Below are 18,810 nucleotides of genomic sequence, written 5' to 3' on the forward strand. Positions count from 1 at the left end.
CATTACATCTATTACAAAATGAGCTCGGAAATTTCTATCCAAATCACGATTCAATAACGTCTGGATGCTAATACTGTAGTTATTGTTGCCCCTTTTCAAATAGTTGCATTCAAATTTGGTAGCTGGTTCGGGGGTATGTGTGCAACAAGTGATGTTGGTTAATTCGAAAAAAATATTACCACATTCAATATTCTGAAATTATGTAATTCTAATTTCTAGTAACGATTTTTCCTTCTACAATTCGAATACTTACTTCGATAATTAAAAGGATGTAGAGAAATAAAGCTCTTGCAGTTGCGTTTTTCGTAGACATTTTGAAACTCAATGACAAAATAAAATTCAAAGCAGCAATATCAAATATTTAAATTATAATTTCTTAATAATTATAAATTATTTCAATATCCATAATGAGAATATAATTACCTTATGCAATCATCCCAAAACGCCTTCCCCCGATAAGGGTGGAGTGCATTTTTATTTCTTAGGTAAGACCAATGAATTTGTAAAAAATATTTATACCCTACACAACTATGTTGTCAGGGTATTATAGCTTTGTGTAGCCCCAAAAGTTTGTAACGCCGCGAAATATTGGTCCTAGACCCACCTTTAAGTATACCGATCGTCATATCTCGACTAGCTGAGTCGATCTAGACATGTGTGTCCGTCCGTCCGTCTGTCTATTATAATTTGTAAACACGATACAGGCCACAATTCTGGACCAATCTTCACGACATTTTGCATGTAGAATGAGTTCTGGCCAATGAAGACCCCTATTGTTTTTGGAAAAGATCGGTTAATAATTAGGGTATGAAATGGACCAAAAACTTTATTTTTGTCTGATTTTCAGGTCGCTCCAGAGGCCGCAATTATGGCTCAAACACCGCGAATTTTTGCATGGGGAAGGGGATCGGGCCAAAGAAAAAGTATGCCTGTTTTGAAAAAGATCGGTGTGATTTTGTGTGAAAAATGACAAAATTGGTATTCTATGGCATATATATTTGCTCCTGAAGGACCTAGACCCAAAAAGTTGACCTTTAAATTGATACCAATTATAGGGTCGTATGTACTCAGATGTGGGAGCTACACTTAAATATTTACAGGTGCTTACGTATTCAGACATTATTTAGTAACCCAAAACCACACTAGAGGGCGGAAATATAGCGCTGATCACTTTGAAATGTTCCATGAGGTTCCAGGTATGGTCAAGGACAACGCCTGTAATTTTCGGTGATGTTCAGATAATTATTTTGGAATGAAGTGGACCGAAAACTTAATTTTTTTTATTTTCGAGTCGATCTATAGACCACAAATGAAAGCCGAACATCACAACACAACCCACGGTGAAGAGAATCTGGACAATAGCTGTACTGAATACTAGTAATATTCGGAAAATATGTCAGTGTGAGGAAGAGGTGCTGTTTACCTCTAAGCGGCAAGAGGGTTCAAATATCACGAAATATTGCCCAGGCTTGGAATAAACATCCGCAGAAAATTTGAGTTCCGTGGTAGTTGTGTAGGGTATCGTATGGTCGGCCCCGTCCGACTATACTGCTCCACTCACTGGTTTTTTATTTTGTTTAAGTATTTTTCAATGACTTTCTCCCGCCGGAATTTTCAAATGCTGTCTTCTCTATAGTAAATCACTTTAGAGTAGTGCCATATATCAACGATTTTGCATAATGTATTCATAATAATTGGCCAAATAAGGCTTTGTGTACATGTAAGAGTTTAAATAAATAAATAATCCACTAACAACTTTAAGATCACCACATCTGGAGATATTTCCATAGTTGATCGTTGATTTTCATGCATTTGAAATAATCCCAATATGGGATAATTTTGTGTGTCTTCTGATCATGAGTATCGGATTTTTTATTAATCACTATTGGATATTGATCCGTTAGACGGGCTGTTATTATAATGATATCGGGATTTTGAGGAAATGTATTGAGTGTGGTTCCACTGGCATAATACACCTGATGTTCACCTAGCTCATAATAATCCTCAGCAAGGGTATCACTTAGCGAAATGCCAAATCCTTCTAAGAGTTCATTTAATGCTGGCACATTTGCTCCAACTGTATTCGGCATCCACCATTTTCTAGTATTTTCATTGAAAATGTTTGATTTTGCGCATAAGCCATCGGCAAAAAGAGTAATACTCTGACCATGTTCATAAACAACTTTTTATTATTATTATTTTTTTTTTTTTTTAATTTCGTAATAAATGACAGAGTTGTTCGAACTGTGCGTTCATTTATTACAAAAATAAAAAAAATCGAAAAAATATAAAAAATAAAAAAATTTCTGAAGTTCTTCATCAACAAATTGCCATTCTGAATCGATATTTATTAGGGTATCATAATCCGAGTTATTGAAACAGGTTAATAGCAGACCAATACATCAATGTAATTTATATGATTTCTCAAATGATGATACATATCAGGAAAATTGGTGTGTGTATGTAATCACCACACCAATCCAACGGATCTAATTTAATATATTATGATATTGATCCCTCAAGATGCGTTTATGCCTGGGTGGCTTGGGTGCAATCAGCTGTTGATATGGCCAGGCTTACTGAACCCTCAGCTTCACCTTCATACAGATATGTCATATCTTTAACTTTCACTTTAACTGCCATCAAACCAGACCAAGGCCACAGCACTGGTGAATAACTTATTTCAATTTGTAGTATCTCTCCATTTGCCTCCAAATTTGGTTGCCATATGGGAGCTTCTAAGATGTTCCCTCTTACCGATAATGCATTCCAAATGGTCACGTTGCTAATTGATGCCATGCCACCACAATGCATTGGCTGTGAGCTGTAAGGCCACGTATAGGGATCCGTGTAATCCATATAAGCGGGACTGAGGGTGATTTTGGGTTCATATGCCTTCAAGAGATTCATACTTTTCGAAACATTCAACTTTCCATGACCCTGCTCGAATATGTTGTTATGTTTTGATTTTGTGGCTCCTTCAACCAAGATTTATTTCATCGAACCCGAATTGACTAGAGGCAATTTGGATAAATCACCACTTAATATTAATGCCACTGCACCAGCCACAACGGCTGATGCCACTGATATTCCCGACAGCGATCTACAGCCACCATTTAAATTGCTTCCCTTAACATGGCTGCCATTGGTTACAATATCTGACTTTACACGTCCATAACCACGTGACAATTCCCATGTTGTCATACCTCTCGATCTGAATTTGGCCACCATATCATCTGAATTAATTCCACCAACTCCAATAACATCACTCTGATCCCCCAGATTGTTGAGGGTATCATATAGGGGAACGTCATTACCAATTTCTGATATCATTATGATTTTATTTGCCGACAGCTCCACAACGTTGTCGACAAATGGTCGATCCATAAAGTCCGGACCACCAGTACATACATTCAGAACATTTATCTTAGGCAACATGGCATAATTGAAGGCATAAAAAACTTTAAACTTCAAAAAAACAGTATACGACACTGGTATGTTGGTACACACCCTGCAAATATGCAACTCCACAGCAGGATTAATGACCAAACACTATTTGGATGAGGCAATAACTCCCGCCACAATTGTATCATGACTTACACCATCATCCAGTGACTTTTCATTTGTCCAATTTGTTAGCTCCTTTACTTTGCGAAAATGCGTATGATGTTTTGGTAATCCGGTATCGAAGACAGCCACTTCTTTGATGCATTTAACAGTTATACAACGTTTCCACAATTCACGCACATTTAATAAATCCGTAGTGTGACCACCTGGTAGAACACCCAGATGACGTGACATAGTATCGGATTAGGATTGTCCTCCATTTGAAGGGCATGAATGCAGGCACCTTAGTTACTTGTCAAACTTGTACAAGATCTATTCAAGATCTTCGTTTGAAAAATGCGGCTAGGACACTAAAATCCATAAGAACGAATGAGACCTTTATTTGGAAATCAATATTGTTGATGAAATGCCCTTTGAGAACTCGAAAAGCCAAATTACAATTATTTCAATTTGGAAAATTCGTTCAGAACTTTCTGAATACCTACAATGTACATTTACAAAGTGTAGGACTTTTTGCGGACATTGTGTTAACTAATAGTCCTGTATATCTATTGAAAATCTTAAATGGCATATGCCAATCACTTCGGCCTGAATTTGGTGGGTTTATAAGAAAACCGTGGACCTCAACAAAACCGTAATAAAATATTAAAAAATATTTATTAAAAATTTGGAAATTTGTTTGAAAAGTCGAAGCATGTAATAGTCCTTATATATATATATATATATATATATATGGGAAATTACAAAATTCTTTTAAAATTCCATTAAAAAAAATTTGAAAAATTTTTTTGCGAGCACATTCATGATTTTTGGTACATAGGTTAAGAAAAATATGCTGATTCGAAATCTGTTCGCGTTCACAAAATCGGATGCTGCGCACAAAAGTTATAGCGGTTTTAAATCTTGTATTTCAAATATAAATTAAATGGATTCATATTCGTTGTAATTCGCGAATTTCTTTACAAATGCTTAAACACCATTGTTTTCTTTGCATACTAGTCAAATCACACTGAAATACGGTTTAATAGTCGCGAAAAACAAATAGAAACATGAAGATATCGGAAAATAAAATAAATTAATTTTTGCATTAACACAAAATTTTTTTTTTGAATTTTCGATTTTTTAGTATGGTTAAGAGGATACGGTTTTGCTTTAATCTTCTAAAATATACGACGCTTTCTTCTGCAAATTCTTTTAGATGGTTGTTAAATATCGGCAGATTCATCTGATAAGAGTTTCGACGTCATTAATGGCTAAATATATTGCACTTACAATACATAAAAATTATCAATATTGAAAAGCTTGCAATTCGCGAATTAGTTGAAATCAGTTGATGCGCATGTGATTTTCGTATAAACCGAATCAATGTATTTCAATAATTATTAATTTTTCGATGTTTAATTTAGCGGTCGAAGTGTGCCACTCGATGCACTTTACTATGCAAAAACCCTAAAAATGGCTAAATATCACGCAACGTGCATACGATTTTTATGCGCATCCGATTTTAGTAATCTCCTATGAAAATACGCAAAAGGACACCTATTTTAGAAGGATCGGTTAAGAACCGCGGATGTGCCTCCACAATCAATTTTGGATAAAATACGCATATTATTCGCGTACCGATGTATTTTTGACCTATTTCAAGACAGATTCGCGAATTTGACAATACAAGCATAAATGCACGTAAAATTAATTCGAAGAAAACCGCGATTATTTACGCGAATTTGTCAAAATAAGTTTTTGCAGTTTTTCCCACATTCAAGGTACCTATATCCGCCGTTTTATTGGACGGAATTGAACATGGATGGGCTCATTAGATCCGGCACGTAAAAAAACTAAAATCACGCGGGGTTCCACGGAATTTGAAAGGACTTTCTTAATTTTAGACTCAAAAAATATGTTTTTTATAAAAATTTACGCACCAAATTTTCGTCTTTGGAACCCAATTGCAAAGAAGCTACAGTGTGCACATTCATGAGATATACACTAAACGAAGCAGAATCACGAGTTCTACAATCCTATAATTAGTTTATTCTATTATCTGGATGCGCATCCTAATTATAAGAAAAATTCAAAAAACACCGAAAATACGGCTTCAAAATGCCAGCATCCATTTTGGGTGGATGCAGTGATTATATCGAAAAACCATACATTAGAACCATATTGTCCATGGGGTATTCTGCAACTTAGTCACTGATCACATGTGCGTGCGTTGTGTAGTTTAGCCACAAATCGGGAACGAACACAAAAAAACTCGTTGGCTTCAACACATTTTCACCCATTTTTTTACATTACCACCATCACAGCTTCCACCAAACTTATTATTTATTACCAATATTTTAGGATTTTGACAAGAACACTTCATTTTATAGAAATGAATTTAAATTTTATGCAATATGTTCATATTTCGCGAGTTATAACCTTGCAAACCTCAGCTTCAAGGAATTTAAAAGATTTTTGTAATTTCCCATATATATTAAATCCAATCTTATTGAATGTCATTGGAAATTTAGTAACATATTTTTACGATTACGATAATTTCAAAATGTTGTTTTTCTTAACATTTCCCAACACCTGCAACGAAGCAAACAATTTGTTTCGATCATATAAACTCAAAGCGAAACTGAAATTCACTAACGGAGAATGTGAAGGAAATAATACTTCAGTTAGAGAGAAATTTTTGATCTCATAGAGAAAATCCTGAAAACATAATTAGTGAGAAAAATATAACAAAGAAAAGAAAAAATAATATCGAATATAGCACAAACCTTTTTGAACGGACACTTTTTCGGTAGATTCGATGCCCTCTTAAATTCTGTGATCAACGATTTGATCAATTGATTGCCCAGTGATTGTTCCAAGTAAATACAGCAATTAAATCTCAAATCGATCATGTGTATAGTTTGCCTGGAATTCTTTGGCATTATATCGACAGCGATGTGGCCTCTAAAATTTCTACCCAAATCACGACTCAACAGCATTTTAACGTTAACGTTATAGTTACTGTTGCTTTTCTTCAAATAGTCGCATTCAAATCTGCTAGCTGGCTCTTTCATATGTTTGACACAGCTAATGCTGCTCACATCGAATTCCAGATTGCCACATTCGATATTCTAAAAAAAAATATTTATTTTTTTTCCTATAATCCATGTTTTTCTTCTGAAATTTTCGGTACTTGCTTCAATAATTATCAGGATGTAGAGTAATAATGGTATTACTAGAACAGTTCGGATTATCGTAGACATTTTGATATTCCATGACAAAATGCAGCTACATTGTAAAAGGTCATTATATAAATAGTCATATTTAAAATAATTATTAAATTATAATTTCTTAATAATTATAGAATATATAAATATCGATGATGAGGAGATTACAATTGTATTCAATCATCCAAAACAAATCCCCTACACTAAGATCAAGTACATATAATACACATTTTTCGAGTTTTACCAATTTATAAATATGTTTGGTTTGGTTTATTTAAGTTTTTATTTTTTCAAAATAAAGTTTTAAAATAATCAAGATTTAGAAAAAACTATAATTTTGAAAAACAAAAAAGTTAGTGTTTTTCTTTTAAGTAGTGCTTAATGTGCAATTAAATGGAAAGCGAGATTTAGAGCATATACACCACCATTATGCGATGCGTTTCGCCGTTGGTTTAGCGGGTCATCAGACATATTGGGCCATGTGACTTTACAAAGATCGTATGTTGATAACTTGTATTTATGTTGCAGTTAATACGAAGTAGCATCTGCGAATTAAATTCAATTTTATCAAGTTTCGACATTTTTCTCTTCAGAAGCAGTCCATTTCAAAGCAGATTTAGGTTGCGATGAATAATTAATGTTTTTTTTGTTGCCAACATTTGAGGTGCTGTGGAACCTACTACGTTCGAATCATAACCGTGCTAAGCTTGATGGTGGATTTAAGAATTAGTTTTCGCAGGAGGATTAAAGAAAATAATAAAGGATTAAAAAAAATAATTAGAATCTTCCAAACAATTTTTTTTTTTTTTTTAAATTATCACATTTCTATTTTTCCCCAACGATAAACGTCTATTGTGAATAAAATGTTATTACCGTATTATTGTGAATAACAGCTGTTTAGCGTACCAACAAACACATATTTCTTTGTTTACATTTTTGTGGTCTTCTTTTACTCGGAACTAACCATGGTATCTTAAACCCAGGCAGGCATTTACAAAAAAATTAATTTTCATCATGGACTCAATTAGTATAGTCCAGGAAATAAAATTCTTGCTGTTAATATTCCTCCTTACCACCACATCCTGCTTAGGCCAGATTAAAAGAGCAATACCACACGATGTCCAACTGGATATCAATGTAAAACTTACCAAAGTGGACAATGAATATTTGGTACATTTTAAAAATTACTATTGGCGTTCGGCAAGAGAAAAATATATAAATGCAGCATTTGGTAGGCACAATTCATCAGTCAATTGGAGTTTTGTAGCCCGACCCGCATTGTCCGATTTATATCCCAGTGATTTTGAGGTCATACAGACATCTACAACAAATGTGATAGATATTTTAAAATTACATCCAGCCATTAAAAGTGTAACACAACAAAATCTAATTACGCGTGATTTGAAATATATTCCACACGGAAATTATACCGATTATCAGCCACGCCATTTGTTGGCTGTCGTACCAGGTGGTCATATTACCGATTTATTAAATGTACGTGAATTGTGGAGCCGTGGCATAACTGGTAAGGGAATCAAGGTGGCTGTTTTCGATACGGGGCTACCAAAACATCATCCGCATTTTCGCAATGTCAAGGAGCGAACAAATTGGACAAATGAAAAGTCTCTAGATGACGGGGTTAGTCATGGTACATTTGTGGCTGGGGTAATTGCCTCCTCCAAAGAGTGTTTGGGCATTGCTCCCGATGTGGAGTTGCATATTTTCAGGGTGTGTACCAACATACAAGTGTCGTATACTTCTTGGTTTTTGGATGCCTTCAATTATGCCATGTTCCGTAAAATAAATGTTTTGAATTTAAGTATTGGTGGACCGGACTTTATGGACCGACCATTTGTCGACAAAGTTTTGGAGCTGTCGGCAAATAAAATCATCATGATATCAGCAATTGGTAATGATGGTCCCCTATATGGTACCCTTAACAATCCGGGTGATCAGAGTGATGTTATTGGGGTTGGTGGAATTAATTCAGATGATATGGTGGCAAAATTCAGTTCGAGAGGTATGACAACATGGGAATTACCTCGGGGTTATGGACGTGTAAAACCCGATATTGTAACCTATGGCAGCCATGTTAAGGGCAGCAATTTAAATGGTGGCTGTAGATCGCTGTCGGGAACATCAGTGGCATCACCCGTTGTGGCTGGTGCAGTGGCATTAATATTAAGTGGTGATTTATCCAAATTGCCTTTGGTCAATCCGGCTTCCGTGAAACAAATCTTGGCTGAGGGAGCCACAAAATTAAAGCATAATAACATATTCGAGCAAGGTCATGGCAAGTTGAATGTTTCGAAAAGTATGAACCTGTTGAAGGCATATGAACCCAAAATCACTCTCAGTCCGGCTTATATGGATTACACGGATCCCTATATGTGGCCTTACAGCTCACAGCCAATGCATTGTGGTGGCATGGCATCAATTATTAATGTGACCATATGGAATGCCTTGTCGGTAAGAGGGAAAATCTTAGAAGCTCCCAAATGGCAACCAAATTTAGAGGAAAATGGAGAGATACTACAAGTTGAAATAAGTTATTCTCCAGTGCTGTGGCCTTGGTCTGGTTGGATGGCAGTTAAAGTGAAAGTCAAAGATATGGCATGTCTCTATGAAGGTGAAGCTGAGGGTTCAGTTAGCCTGACCATAACAACAGCTGGTCGCAATGAAACCATACATTTTCCAATTAAAGTGAAAATTGCACCCAAACCACCCAGGCATAAACGCATTCTATGGGATCAATATCATAATATACAATATCCCCCAGGCTATATACCCAGAGATAATTTGAAAATTAAATCAGATCCGTTGGATTGGCGTGGTGATCATATACACACAAATTTTCGAGATATGTATCATCATTTGAGAAATCATGGCTATTACATAGATGTGTTGGGTATGCCATTTACATGTTTCAATGCCTCGGATTATGGTACTTTACTAATTGTCGATCCAGAAGAGGAATTTTTTGATGAAGAAATTCAGAAATTACAAAGAGATGTCTATGAATATGGTCTGGGTGTGATTGTCTTTGCCGATTGGTATAATACCACAGTTATGAGGAAAATGAAATTTTTCGATGAAAATACCAGAGAATGGTGGATGCCAGATACTGGGGGAGCAAATGTGCCAGCACTAAATGAACTCTTAGAAGGATTTGGCATTTCGCTAAGTGATACCATTGCAGAGGGTTATTATGAGCTAGGTGAACATCAGGTGTATTATGCCAGTGGTACCACGCTCAATACATTTCCACAAAATCCTGATAACATTATTATAACAGCCCGTCTAACGGATCAAGGCACTGAAGTGATAAATAAAAAACCCGATAATCATGAACAGAAGATACACACGAATTATCCCATATTGGGATTATTTCAAATGCATGAAAATCAACGCTCCAACATGAAAATATCACCAGATGTGGTGACCTTAGAGTTGCTAGAGGATGAAAATGATTTAAATGACACACATCATAATGCTCATAATGAACAGCAGCATGATTACAATTCAATTTTAAATAAACGAGTTCTGCTGGAAAATAATGTTTTGAAGGCAGCTCAAATTGAAATCGAAAACAAAACTAAGAATAAAAAACAGGCATTATATTTGATAAATGAAAATCTCAATAGAAAAGAAACCAAGGAAGGTCGTATCGCTATTATGGGGGATTCCAATTGTATCGATTCAACACATGCTGAAAAATCCTGTATGTGGCTATTGGATGCTCTTCTGGCGTACACCATGAATTCACATGTCGCTTCATTGCTCAATAAATTGAATACCATGGACACATATAGAAATACGAAAAATCAATTACCACTAACCACCAATCCAAAGCGACTGAAAAGTTCAAAATTATATCGATATTCAAAAGTTTTAGATCGTAAGGATAAATTTCGTAAACGACAATTGGAAGCGTGTTGACTAATCTAAAAAAAGACTTCAATACATTTAAGATAAATATAATTTCAAAAATTTCATTGAATTTGTAAAAGCTTTTTACAAAATAAAAAATAGTAATAAATAAAATAAATTAATACTTGTAGCTATTTTGTAAAAAAATGAAAACTACGATTTTCAATCGGAAAACCGATAGACTGATGACAGACAAGTAGATAGTAGGCAATAGAAGATTATCTAGATTGCATTTGTTTGATTGCCTCATTCGACAAGACAATGTCAGAACAATTGTGCCTAACATCCTAACATGACAAGATCATCTTTACATTCTTTCAGATGTTTTATGGATAATTTTCTACATCTTGGATAATTGAAATAAGGTTTAAGATTTTCATATTAAAAATATAAATTTTTGATGTGATTATATTCGAGGAGGGCTGTTCGATAATGGTGTCTGGACCAACAATCGATGACCTTAACTATAAGTTGATAACCTACATAAAGATAGGCCGATCTGTTTTACATTAGATGTTGTGGAATTTCCACCAAATCCACTGCCCACGCATTTCGAGAAGAATCTTGACGACCTAGAGAAAGAGGTCCAGAGGAACAAAAGTGAGTCTCTAGATTAAAAGGCCTATCAAACAGTTTTTAATTGCATACAAACAGATGTAGTTTGGGAATAAATTGAAGAATAATTTGTGTATACCATCATCGGAAAACGCTAACGATATAGATATTTAAATATTAATTAAAAATTGCATACCTGTTCATATTCTTGGCACCTTTTTCCACCTTGACTTGATCCATTAATAAATTGGAAATCTTGACAAATTTTGCTTTACACCGTCAATTTTTGAATACTTAATTTAGATTCTTGAGGTATTTCTTACATCAGATTCTTGAAACTTGCTTATATTGAAAGTCTTTTATAGTCTTGAGTCTTGCTTGTATTTCAATTGATGAGGTATTCAATTACTTCAGTATCTTGATTAGTTTTTCTTATTTTCTATCAAAAAAAATTAAAAAAACTATGTCTAAAAAAGGAAGAATAACAACTACAAAAAAATAATAAACTTAATCATACTTTTGTCTCGGCCACCACATCATGGGAATAATGTTCAAATTGATGTTCGACAAGTTGATGTATAAGACAATCGTTACACAAATTCAAGGGACAATAGCAGGTGTTGCAACGCCAACCGGACCGTGCCACTGCAGCTGTTTCACACGTTTCACATTTTGCCGACAACGGATCCGGACTATATCCCTCGGTTGTAGAAAGTTTTTCCTGTTTTATTGTTTCCAACATGCTAACCATTTGTTGTCTCATCTCGGGTGTTAATGGTTCTTTCTTTACTTCATGTGACGTCTCGGTGGAATCTAAATGTGTATTACGTTCTTGTGAAGTGACACTGGTGGAGGGTGAATTTAAATCACTAAACAAAAAATCATCTTCAGACATGTGCACGGGAACATTGTGTGATGGAAAAAATGTCGATGGCCGATAATAGTGTTTAGATTTAGATTGGCCGACACGACGATTTTTGGGAATTCTACCGGGTATGGGCATACCAGCACTGTGTAATTTTTGAAAATATTTCTGTACTCTACTTGAGACTTGTTGTGGCGTTCGATTTCCCAAGGCTTTGGCAATTTTTGTAAAACGATGCATTTCCACCCGCTCTTCGGGATATTCAATGAGTAATTCTTCTAAACGTTTTTGTTCTTCCACTGTCCATAGTTGATTATAGGTTTCCGGTTTTGTTTCATCCATAACCCGGCCACGTACAATGGGAAATTCCGATTTTATGGTATCACTGGAACTTGTGTTGGGTTCTTCTTTTATCTTTACATCGTTGGGTGGCATATCCTCGTATTTTCCAATTTCGGGTAACTGCAAATGAAATCAATATCAATTTTATTAATTAATCGAAAGTGTGAATAAATGGAATTTAATACCGTGGCTATTGTCAGATGTTCCGCCGCCACTATGGGTTCACCATTTTGTATCTTCTTGAGAAATAATTCGGGATCATCCATATAACGTTTCTTGGCCAATGCCAATTCTTCCAGTTGCTGGTGTACTCGTACCCGTTGTGCTTCCAAAATAGCTATTGTCCTCAGCATGTTGGTATAGTCACGATTTCCGCGCAGTGCCAGATGGTCACTTTCGAAATAAAATACATTCTCATCGAGTACACTTTCCGCATCACTTGGGGGTTCCTGCTGTTCCATTATAGCCAATGGGCATTTATTGTATGAAATTCAGGCTTTTTTACTTATTTTTAACAGAAAATAAATGAAACAAAATCCAAATTATCAAGACGAAGTAAAATTCGTTTCTGTTGTGTTTGCGGTAAAAATGTTTGTACTAAATTGCTCGTTATTGTGAATGAATAACAGCTGATGTGATGGCATCAAAGAAGAGTATACAAGATGCGATATGAAGCATATGTTGCTTATATACAATTTAAACGCGATAAAAATATTGATCTAAATACATTAATTTAAGTTTTTTATTCGTTTAATACTTAGCATCCTCAATATTTTTTACGCTATAGCTTGTAATCTTCATTATAAATTTTAATTTTTTTGCTCCCACATTATATATTTAACTTTTAATGTAAATAAGTATATTTTTCCAGCTAAGCCTACCTTGTCTATAACGAACTTCGTCTATATCGAACAAATTTGCTTGGTCCCTAAAAGTTCGCTATAAGACCACTTTTAGACTTCTAAATACACTCGATCTCAAATTCAATTCCACAGCGTATATGTCACCTTAATTCATTAATGTTATTAATAAAATTTGAACTTTGACATTAGGTTCGTTCGTTTACTTACTCAGTAAGAATTTGAAGAGTGTAAATAAGAATTTGTCATTCTCTAGAAGGAAAATTGCAAAAAGTAATCAAACTACATTCAGTAAAAAATTTTATCGATACAGGTGATTAAAACAACGAACAATTTGGAGCAAACAAAAAAGCAGCATTTTTATTAAAAAAAAAATAATGTTTAAATATACAAAATCTAAATAAAATGGACAAAACAATCGATTTGGAAAAAAAAACAAAAAAATCATTGTTTGTTTACAAAACATAACAAAACAGCTGATTAAATATCAGCTGATGGTACAAGAAAATTATCACCGAGTAAATTTTCCTTGCAAACACAATTTAAAAATTATAATACGCCCACGGGCTTAAAAATAAAATTTTACAAAAGTGACGATTTGAGTCTTCGCCTAACAAACACGTTTTTATCAAATTAGACGAAATTCTTCGTATACAAATAACCAATCAAGTCTTAACTTATTGAAACTGAACTCGATTTTTTTAAAGATTTTTCCTATACCTTCTATACAAAAAGAATGTGGATTAGTTGGAGGAGGAGTAATGACGAAAAAATTCCTTGTAAGAATTTGCAAATACTCAGTAACACAACTGTCAAATCTTCTCTCTCAATTCTCAGGTTAAGTTCGAATTAAGGGTACACCTCAAATTTCGGTATTTTGGGGTTCTTGATCGTTCATTTTCAACCGAATTCGTTGAAATTTGGTACATTGGGTACCAAATGTCTTCACTAACAATTTTAAATATAGGCCCATTTTTTCTTGTAAACCCCATATAAGTGCACCCCCAATTTTCGGTATTTTAGTATTCTTAAGCGCGCTTATCAACCGATTTCACTGAAATTTGGTACATTGTGTTCTTATTGGGTATCAAATTTCTCCACTAAAAATTATAAAAGTAGGTCCACCATTTCTGGTATAACGATATTCCCAAAATTTCAATATTTTGGTGGTTTTGATTGTCTTTTTACGACCGAATTGACTGTAATTTAGTACCTTGAGTTCTATTTGGGTTGCAAATCTCCCCACTAAAAATTATAAATATAGTTCCCCCAAAAATTATAAATATAGCCCGCATATAACGGTACCCCCCTTTTTCGGTATTTTGGGGTTATTGATCGCGTTTTCAACCGAATTCGCTGTAATTTGGTATTTTGTAGTCGTATATTTTAACAAATCTCCTTCCGAAAATGGTTTATATTCGCTCTCTTTTAGGGGTAGTCCCCATATAACTCCATTTTTTATACCCTTCACCACAGTGTAGTACAGGGTGCATATGTTTGTAACAGGCATAAGGTTCCTTTTGAGAATAAGCATAGAATCACTTTCTGAGTCGATTTATGCATGTCCGTCCGTCGGTAGATGTTAAACTGTAAGCAAAGTACAGGTCGCATTTATGATCCGATTTAGATTAAGTCACTTATTTGGCCCGAGGACGAACCCTATTGAAATTGAGGAAAATCGGTTCAGATTTAGTTATACCTCCCGTATATGGTTGGTCCGGTTTTATTTAAATGGTGCACCAAAGTACCTATATATATTTCGATCTGCAGGCAATTTTGCATAGTGTACTGAATTGAGTCGAGAATGACGTGTGTCAAGTTTCGAGAAAATCAGGTCAGAATTAGATATAGCTCCCATATATATTTTCATCCGATTTAAGATAAATAGTCCCTATATATCTTTCGATTTACACGAAATTTGGCATAGGATACTGAATTGAGTCTAGAAAGACGTGTGCCAAGTTTCGAGCCGAACTTAAGTTTCGGCCCAGCTTAACGCTCTTATCATTTGTTTTTTTTTTTTTTATTCTAGGCTCATACTTTTGAAACCACAAAATAGATGAGTTGCGTTAAAAGTGACAAACTGATCATCAACGACCAGACGAAGCGTCTAGTTATTACGACCTATAAAAGATAGTTCAGAAACGTCTCGTAGTCCTGGAAGTGTTGCCGCATTATCTTTTTGGTAGTATTGCATTGTTCAGGAAGTATTGTCGTAATAATTTCCTGGAATCTTGTACTATTAAAATCCATTTATATTCCTAATTTAAAATCTTTTTTAAAGCTAATTAATTTACATACACCTTTTCAACAATATCACTTAACATATGTATTTGATTATTTCTTTTTATATTTAAATAATAAACGCATCCTCATCTTACATATAAAACAAAGCAACTAAGGGGAACAACATTTCAAATGTTTAATAAAAAGATTACGATTATTGACTAATCACTTTTGGGCTTCAACTTTTGGCGCTTCTGTTGGCTCCGCTGCCAATTTATTTGCCATTTCAGCCAACTTTTCACGTCGATAATCTTTACGTGCTTCATCCAGCAGAATGTTGTGTATGTAATTGCGATTTTGAGAAAAGTCCGGCAACAGCGATGGATAGGGATTACCTCTCAACTCGAGGACAGCTTTGTCATAATAGATGCCGGGATAATCTCGAGGTGCTTTGTACATTCGGGTAAATGAAACATTACTATTCTCGAAGCGAGGCACCAATACTTTGAACAGCTTGTGGACCAATTGTTTTTCCAACAACCAGAAATCGGCCAATTCCATTGTGGCCTTATGGCGGTCACCGTGACGTATGGCATCGGAAATGAGCTGAAACGACAAATAAGAAATAATGTTGGATTGATATAATATATTTCGTTACTTACCAATTCAGCATAGCCTCTGGCTTCATCAGCCCTTTGATAGAATAATTCAATACGTTCATGTTTTACCAAAGCGGTGACGGTTTTCCTCAACTTCATCAAACGACCCTCCGGGCCATCGGGATTTTTTAAATTACGCTTATTGGGCCGCACAGCAAAACGCAGCTGTGACATTAACTTTGTAACTTCGGCTTGATTCATTTTTCTTAGGATTTTGTTATAACTTTTCTTCGATTAAATAAAAATCCAAATGAATATGCCGAAATTTACGTAAAAACACACAATACTCTTCAATTTTGACAGCTACATGCGGTGAACGAGAGAGAGAGTCAACTTGCTTGAAAACATATGTTTGTCGTTCTATTGTGAATGATTATGTTATCATTTTACAGTGAGTGTAGAGTGCGATGGCGTCTGTTGACTGTTAAAGGAAAATAAAAATCTAATTAGTTTTATGTTTTTAAATTGTTGGGAAAATAACGTGTAATAAATATATATTGTGTAATATTTCGGATTAATATATAGTAACGTGATGGTAGTTAATGTAATTTGTTATTATTCTGTGTATAATTAAGTGCAAAATATTGAGACGAATAAAATTGAGGTTAACATTTTTGTCGTCGTAGGTAAGTAAGATTTGTAAAGTACGATATATTTTTTTCTACAGATATGTAGATTAAAAATAAACTATAAATTCAATTTCGTTGGCTCAATGTTGAGAACTACGCGCTGGTGTTCTTAGCTGAATTTCGTGTTCTTAGACGAATTTGCATCGAAGCGGCAACAGTGGCTTATACAACGATTTTTGATAAACATAATTTATGAATAAGTTACCACTGGAACCAGCCAACTAGTTGAAGGGGTTTGACCAGTTTATGTGAGATAGAAAACATACGTACCTTTTTGGGTAAGTTAGGGTAGGGTACAGACCCGTGCCCATATATTTTGATTGATTTTAGACTAAAATATCAATTTTAAAAATGCACTTGTCTCAGCCCGCCATATAAATAATGGTACCGAGTACACTATGCAAAATTTCGTGTAAATCGAAAGATATTTATGGACTTTGGTAGACCCGTTACCTTAAATCGAACGAAAATATATATGGGAGCTATATCTAAATCTAAGCCGATTTTCACGAAACTTAACACACATCATTCTAGACTTATACAACGATTTTTTCCACTGGAATCTGCCAACTAGTTGAAGGGGTTTGACCAGTTTATGTTAGATAGAAAACATACGTACCTTTTTGGGTAAGTTAGGGTAGGGTACTGACCCGTGCCCATATATTTTGATTGATTTTAGACTAAAATATCAATTTTAAAAATGCACTTGTCACAGCCCGCCATATAAATAAAGGTACCGAGTACACTATGCAAAATTTCGTGTAATTCGAAAGATATTTATGGACTTTGGTAGACCAGTTACTTTAAATCGAACGAAAATATATATGGGAGCTATATCTAAATCTGAACCGATTTTCAGGAAACTTTAAACACATCATTCGAAACCCAATTCTTTGTTTTCAGATATTTCAAATACCGACTTCATGGTGAAGGGTATAATAAATTCGACACGGCCGAACCTACAACAACATTTTTACTCGTTAGATTTTTTGATGATCCTAGGTAGGCTGGTCATGGTAAGCAATACAAATTATTACTACAAAAAAATATCTCACTGTTATTTTTCTGATACCCACAGATTTCACACAAGCCACAGCTATATGTGATTTCTAAAACATATAAAAAAGTTCTCAGTTCTAAGCAATACAAATTATTACGACAACAAAAAATCTCACTGTCATTTTTCTTATACCCACAGATTTCTACACAAGCCACAGCTATATATGATTTCTAAAACATATAAAAAAGTTCTCAAGTGGCACCTTCTAATCACAACAGAAGCTACGTTTGTGGCTGAAAACCCCCTTTAGACTATGTTCTTGGTTAGAAAAATATTCTTTAAAAAATCCACTCTTAAAGCTATGTTCGTGGTTGAAAAATATTCTTTAAAACATTCACGCTTTACGTTATGTTAAAATATTCTATAAAAATCCACGCTTTAAGCTATGTTTGTGGATTAAAAATTCTTTGAAAAATACACATTTTAATTTAGTTCGTGGTTGAAAATATTCTTTAAAAAAATCCAAGCTTAATTCTAGGTTCATGGTTGAAAACAAATCTCAAAAAATCCAAGCTAAAGCTATGTTCGTTGTAGAAAAACATTTCTTAAAAAATCCACACTTAAAGCTTGTTTGTGTTGACAGAACTAGGTTCAGATTGTGATTCAATTATCTCTGATATCTTTTTTGTTACCCTAACCGTGACTATTTGGGTCAGACAATTCCAATATTTAGGTCTAACTGGTGTTTCAATTTTTTATTTCTCTATTTTTCCAGGCATCTACAGTTGTAATCTGTGGAAATGTTCTTCTCACCCAATCCAAGGTCACAATTCTTTATAGAAGTTCTTGAATACACATGTAAGTATTCTATTAAAATTCCTTCATGTGAATAACATATATTACTAATTATTATTTGTTGTAATTATTTCAGACACAAACATTCAGATCTAAGATAAATTAACATAATA

At 34.4% G+C, this 18,810-nt stretch overlaps 3 protein-coding genes and 1 pseudogene across 3 annotated transcripts; 1 reads left to right on the forward strand and 3 right to left on the reverse strand.

Annotated features, from left to right (window-relative positions):
• Nucleotides 1-2,324: 2,324 nt before the first annotated feature.
• LOC133337777 (membrane-bound transcription factor site-1 protease-like) lies at nucleotides 2,325-3,801 on the reverse strand (annotated as a pseudogene).
• A 3,989-nt stretch (nucleotides 3,802-7,790) lies between these two features.
• LOC133337779 (membrane-bound transcription factor site-1 protease) lies at nucleotides 7,791-10,715 on the forward strand. Its single transcript, XM_061545980.1, has 2 exons — nucleotides 7,791-10,171; nucleotides 10,421-10,715. The coding sequence occupies exons 1-2, from the start codon at nucleotides 7,791-7,793 to the stop codon at nucleotides 10,713-10,715; spliced, it is 2,676 nt and encodes an 891-aa protein (XP_061401964.1).
• A 1,057-nt stretch (nucleotides 10,716-11,772) lies between these two features.
• LOC133337780 (ZZ-type zinc finger-containing protein 3) lies at nucleotides 11,773-12,929 on the reverse strand. Its single transcript, XM_061545981.1, has 2 exons — nucleotides 12,654-12,929; nucleotides 11,773-12,588 (listed from the first exon to the last, which is right to left on the reverse strand). Exons 1-2 carry the CDS (start codon nucleotides 12,927-12,929, stop codon nucleotides 11,773-11,775), a joined length of 1,092 nt encoding a protein of 363 aa, XP_061401965.1.
• Nucleotides 12,930-15,779: 2,850 nt separating this feature from the next.
• Nucleotides 15,780-16,438, reverse strand: LOC133337781 (large ribosomal subunit protein bL17m). The gene is made up of 2 exons (XM_061545982.1): nucleotides 16,217-16,438; nucleotides 15,780-16,160 (listed from the first exon to the last, which is right to left on the reverse strand). Exons 1-2 carry the CDS (start codon nucleotides 16,412-16,414, stop codon nucleotides 15,780-15,782), a joined length of 579 nt encoding a protein of 192 aa, XP_061401966.1. The 5' UTR covers nucleotides 16,415-16,438.
• Nucleotides 16,439-18,810: the final 2,372 nt, after the last annotated feature.

Source organism: Musca vetustissima, unplaced genomic scaffold, assembly GCF_032173495.1.
Source record: "Musca vetustissima isolate MV318-11 ecotype Yass unplaced genomic scaffold, APGP_CSIRO_Mvet_v1 utg66299, whole genome shotgun sequence".
NCBI lineage: Eukaryota > Metazoa > Arthropoda > Insecta > Diptera > Muscidae > Musca > Musca vetustissima.